At 61.1% G+C, this 5,040-nt stretch overlaps 1 protein-coding gene across 2 annotated transcripts; it reads right to left on the bottom strand.

The window, feature by feature from the left end:
- Positions 1 to 556: 556 nt before the first annotated feature.
- Positions 557 to 4,772, bottom strand: SIX2 (SIX homeobox 2). 2 transcript variants are annotated; one of them, XM_027622920.2, is made up of 2 exons: positions 3,910 to 4,772; positions 557 to 1,726 (listed from the first exon to the last, which is right to left on the bottom strand). In XM_027622920.2, the coding sequence occupies exons 1-2, from the start codon at positions 4,473 to 4,475 to the stop codon at positions 1,396 to 1,398; spliced, it is 897 nt and encodes a 298-aa protein (XP_027478721.1). In that variant the 5' UTR covers positions 4,476 to 4,772; the 3' UTR covers positions 557 to 1,395. The 2 variants fall into 2 exon arrangements, with proteins under 2 accessions (XP_027478721.1, XP_027478722.1); XM_027622921.2 differs by having other exon boundaries at positions 3,916 to 4,772.
- Between the last annotated feature and the right edge of the window lie 268 nt (positions 4,773 to 5,040).

The following is a 5,040-nucleotide window of genomic DNA, read 5'->3' as shown; positions in this document are numbered from 1 at the left end:
GGGCGTCCTACCAGGTTCTGGGGACTGCGACCACCGCTAAGGAAACCTCCATGTTCCGATTTGTTCCCCAGCTTTGGCATCTCCAGACATACGTCCCTTCCTTTTTTTGGCACACAGGGTCTCTTTTCTTACCCTCATCCCCGAAATGAAAAAAGAGGAGGGTGAGGGCCCTGCTCCGCTGATGGGGGAGAAGAGTCTCTAAGAGGAGCAGGCCACCGCCTTCCTGCTCTTGCAGGGAGCTTCCCGCACAGGAAAGGGGACGGAGGGCTTTGTGGGGAGGGGGGAGGTCTCAGTTTTCAGTCCCTTCACCTTAGGGCTGATACAAACGACGTGTATGGGGGAAGGCGGCTCCCGGTTTCTGGGGCTCCTGGGACATCGCTGCCCAGAACGGTCCACCCGGGGTGTCGAGTCCCTGTAGGGAAATCAGACACTGCTGCACTCCCGGATCACGGGCCTTGTGGTATATATCCATATATATATTTATGATTTCTAATTTTATTATAAAATAAAAGCAGAAATATTTCCCGAAGAACATTCACATGAGGGCGTAACAAGGAGACGGCAAGTCTGTGGCTCGGGAGGCACACTCTGCCGGGAGCACTGTGGCCACAGTCCCGGGAGGAAGAGGAGAGAGCACGGCGGGCCTCACCGAGAGAAAGAGAGGGGCAAGCAGCTGGGACATGCTCAGAGGCCTTGGTGCCCCGGTCCTTTCTCTTGCACGTAAGTTACTAGGCGCACAGCTGACACCTGCAGCCCCGCTGAACCCTAGGCAGGGCCTCTGGAGAAGGCCCGGCTCCTCTGCTCTTCCCCCTGCCATGTCCACCCAGGAAAGTGAGGAAGGAGGACGCAAATAGGTGTCCGGGCACGAGGAGAAAGGCTGAGGGGTACAGACCCTGGGGCCAGGAGTGCAAGGGGCCAGCCAGGGGAGAAACGGAAAAACAGAAAGAGAGAAACAGAAACCTACCAAGGGGTGACAAGCCAGAAATATAGAGGAAGGGGGAAAGCAAGAAGGGGAGGTAGAGAGGACAAGAGAGAAAGAAGGGAAAAGATCTGGAAGAAAGAGCACGGAAGGCAAGGGAATGGAAAAGGAAAGAAGGGATGAGAAGGTCGGGAGAGAGAGTATGAGAATAGTGTATAGTTTATTCCCTTCGCGGGTTCAAGGCCGGGTCCCAGGGCTCCAAACGATCTCAGAAGCAACTTGTTGAAAACAAATCCCGGCGGACAAAGACCAAACCAAAGAGCCATCCACCCTGCCCGGGCCGGCGGTTCTGCCCGCTCAGCGAGCGGGTCTTTCAGTACCTGGTGGAGCCGCCGGCGCAGGGCGCCCTCCCGACACCGTCTCTCCGGTCCCCAGCGCCAAGCCTGGAAGGCGAGCGCGTCGAGGCAGGCGGGGCTCTAGGAGCCCAGGTCCACGAGGTTGGCCGACATGGGGTTGAGGATGGAGTCCTGCAGGCCGTGGTGGTGCTGCAGCGGGTCCGCGCCGCCTCCGCCCGGCACGGGCACGGGTACGGCGCTGGGGCCCGGAGGGTGGCCCAGGCTGTGCAGGGACGGCAGCCCGGGGGGCGGCGGCGGGCTGAGCAGCAGCGCGGGGCTGGATGACGAGTGGTCTGGCGTCCCCGACGGCGTCTTCTCGTCCTCCGAGCTGCCTAGCACCGACTTGCCGCTGCCATTCAGCGACGCAACCAGAGGGTTGTGGCTGTTGGAGTTGGAGTTCTCGCTGTTCTCCCTGCAAGTGCAGGAGCAAAGCAGCCGGGTCAACGCGGGAAACCGAGGCCGCTCTGCGCCGCCGCGTCACCCGGAGCCAGACCCCGCCGCTCGCCTCCGCGCCAGAGGCGCCCGGCGCTGCCTGCGGGTGTGTTCGGTTTCTACCATTTTCTCGGCCTGGCCTGGGGCTCTCGCGCTTTCTGCCAGTTCTCTTCATCGCTCAATACACGATTTCTCTCACTTTGCCTTTTCACTGTGCCGTCTCTATCCCCCCACCTCTTCTGTTCTTAACCTCTTGAATATCTTTCCTGTTCTCTGTACGTTCTGGCCCCCTCCCCCCTTCGCTGAGCTGCTAACATTTCTTTGCCAGAGGAGAGGGGCCCAGGGAGCAGGGCTCGGTGGAGCTGGGGAAGGAGACAGGGAGAAAGGGAAGATGCCTGGATTTTCAGCCTCTTGGCTCCCTGAGCCAGGGTTGCTCTGTAGAAGTGGGGCCAGGAGAGTGAGGGCCCCTAGGGCCTAGGCTGAGGGCCCCATTTGAAGTTAGGGATCTCACGGGCCTTCACCTCCCATTGCTTTTCTCCGCTTAAGGGAAATCTCTTTTTGCGGGGGTCAGGTTCCTGGAGCTAAGGGTCCTTTCTTTCTAGCTCCAACCTCGCAGGTCTTGTGAGCGCTCTCCTTGCTGGGTCTAAGGACAAGGCCCTAAGGATGTAGCACTCCCTTTCCCTGGTGGCACAGTGCAAACTTCAGCTGGGAGGCTAGAAGCTGGGGGCTCGGAGGGCAGCCCTTGGGAGAAGCATGGAGGGGATTGCTAATCCTGGCCTAGACTTTTCCATCATACAGAAACTGAGGGGTTCTGCAGCCCTCACCTGGGGCCTGGCCTGAGAACCTAGTTCTTCAGGAGTCTGGATGCATGCCAGGCTGGGAAGAGGGGGACCCCAGGAGGGAGAACCCACCTCCTGCTCTGCCTTTGGTTGTCAGCCCCGACCAGATCTAGAGATTTGGAATCCGGGGTAGATTTTCTCCTCACTGGCTTCCCAAGACCTTCTCTTTCTGTTTTCCTGGAAGGGAACTTCCCACATAGCTGGCAATGGAGACCTTACAACTGTACATACTCCAACCTCATTGTCTGGGAGGCCAGGGTCGGCCTGAAGCTCCCCCTTCCACTTCCAGAGATCTGGGTCCACTGTTCAGCAACCTCCCCCCACCCTAATCATTTACTCTGGGCTGCACACACCCCATACCACCAACCCCAGGTGTCTTGTTTTGCTGTTACACTTAGGCTGGATTTCTGTTCCCACAATCAGTTTTTCTCCCATTTCCTTCTTCATATTTGGGGTTCAGAGGAGCCACAGACTGGCAGCCACAAGGGCCTAATGGTCAACTGTTAAGCTTGTTCAGGAAGCCCTGGTTTCCTTGAAGACAAGCAACTCCCAGGCCTTCTGTTGCTCTCAGTTTACCCCAGACCTACCGGCCGCCCCCCTAAAGACAGTAGGGCCTGAGGGGAGAGGAGTCAAGAGCCTGGCAGGCCCGGGAAGGATTGCTGGGTCCAAGAGGGCAGGAAAAGGGGCATGTGTTTCTCTTTTGCTCTCCTACAGCTGACACTTCCGCCCCATCGTCTTGCTCCTCTTGGTCCTTCCTATGCAGGATAAAGTCTCCCTTTCTACTTCCATATGCAGACAATGAATATTCTTGCCCAGGCCCTTCCACATCCAGGTCACACCAGGAAAGTATCAATCCCAGTCCTGACCCCTAATCACACTTTGGCCTAGGGCTGAGTAAGGCGAACAGGAAGTGCGGGGAAGTGCCGGTGAATTCGCACAGGCAGCTCCAAATCTGCAGCCCTGATAGTCCCCCTCCGAACCCCTCGGTCCTTCCGAAGACTGTCAGACCCTGCCAGCTGTGTCCCCCTTGCACATGATCCAGCCACTGTCTTGCCCTCGCCCCAAAATTCGCTGCCTCTCCACTTTTGTTCACAAGCGACCAGGAAGTTAATTGACAACTTCCCCGATCGCTTTGCCCGCTTTGGACAAATTTCTGCCCTCTCGATCTCCCACAAGACCTAAAGGCCGGCAGGGTCAGACGAGGCTGCAGCTGGGCCGCGGCAGGGACCGAGCACCCAGTTTAGGCCTCTCCCGGGGGCTGTGCACACGCCCCGCGACCCCCTCCCTGGAGCCCCAGGGGAGCTGGCGCCGAAGTTCTACTTACTCGTACCTTTCTTTGGCCTCAGCTGCGCGGTCGCGCTGCCGCCGGTTCTTGAACCAGTTGCTGACCTGCGTGGTGGTGAGGCCCGTGGCCTCGGCCAGCTCGCGCTTCTCGCGCGGCGAGGGGTAGGGGTTATGCGCGTACCATTCGCGCAGCACGCTGCGACTCTTCTCCTTGAAGCAGTAGCTGGTCTCCTCGCCGTCCCAGATGGAGCGCGGCAGCGGAAACTTGCGGCGCACGCGGTATTTGCCCACGGCGCCCAGGGGCCGGCCGCGCAGCTTCTCCGCCTCGATGTAATGCGCCTTGAGCCACAGCTGCTGCAGCTTGGCGTGGTTGTGCGGCGAGAACTGGTGGCTCTCCAGGATCTTGTAGAGCTCGCGGAAGTTGCCGCGGTGGAAGGCCACCACCGCCTTGGCCTTGAGCACGCTTTCATTCTTGTGGAGGTGCTCGCAGGCGGGCAACGACCACAGGAAGCGGCCCAGCCTCTCGATGTTGCCGCCCTGCTGCAGCACCTCGCACACGCACGCCACTTGCTCCTGCGTGAAGCCGAAGGTGGGCAGCATGGACATGGTGCCGGCTGCGTCCCCGCCCGCCCGCGCGCGCCCTCACCGCGCTGCGCCGTCCGGCATGGGCGCCTCCCCGCCGGGCCGTCCGGGCCGAGAGGCGGGCGGGGCGGCCCCCCCTGGCCCCGCGCGGTCTCCCGGCGAACTCCGAGTCACTGCGGTCCGTCCCCGCGCCCGCCGCGGCTGCCGCGCTCCTCCGCGCTCCCGCCGCCTGCGCGCCTCGCCTGCGCCCTCGTCCAAGCCCGGGGGCCGCCCGGGGCGCCGCTCCGCATGCTCCGCGCCCGCCCGCCCGCCGCTCCCTCGCTCGCTTCTTGCTCGCTCTCCCTCCCGTCTAGCTCGCTCGCTGCTTTTTTAATAATATTATTCTAAGCGGGCATGAGGCGCGGCGGCCCGCGCCCTGATTGGTCTGGTTATCTGACCCGGGGCCTGCCCGCGCCAGACAATAGTCGGAGTCAAATTATTCGCCATGGAGACGCTGTCAGTCACTGGTAACCCGAGCCCCGGCGGGTCGGGCGGCTCCCCCCGGCCGGCTCCGCTGACAGATCGCCCGGCTCCGCGCAAAGCGGAGGGC

Source organism: Zalophus californianus, chromosome 8 (genome assembly GCF_009762305.2).
Source record: "Zalophus californianus isolate mZalCal1 chromosome 8, mZalCal1.pri.v2, whole genome shotgun sequence".
In the NCBI taxonomy this organism is placed as follows: domain Eukaryota; kingdom Metazoa; phylum Chordata; class Mammalia; order Carnivora; family Otariidae; genus Zalophus; species Zalophus californianus.
Note: the sequence above shows the minus strand (reverse complement) of the source record. Positions and strands in the feature narration are given on the sequence as shown.

Coding starts and splice junctions, on each gene's coding strand:
- SIX2 (XM_027622920.2), bottom strand. CDS start 4,475: ATGTCCATGCTGCCCACCTTCGGCTTCACGCAGGAGCAAGTGGCGTGC. Junction 1,727..3,909: donor GAGGCCAAAGAAAGGTACGA/GTAAGTAGAACT, acceptor CTGCACTTGCAG/GGAGAACAGCGAGAACTCCA.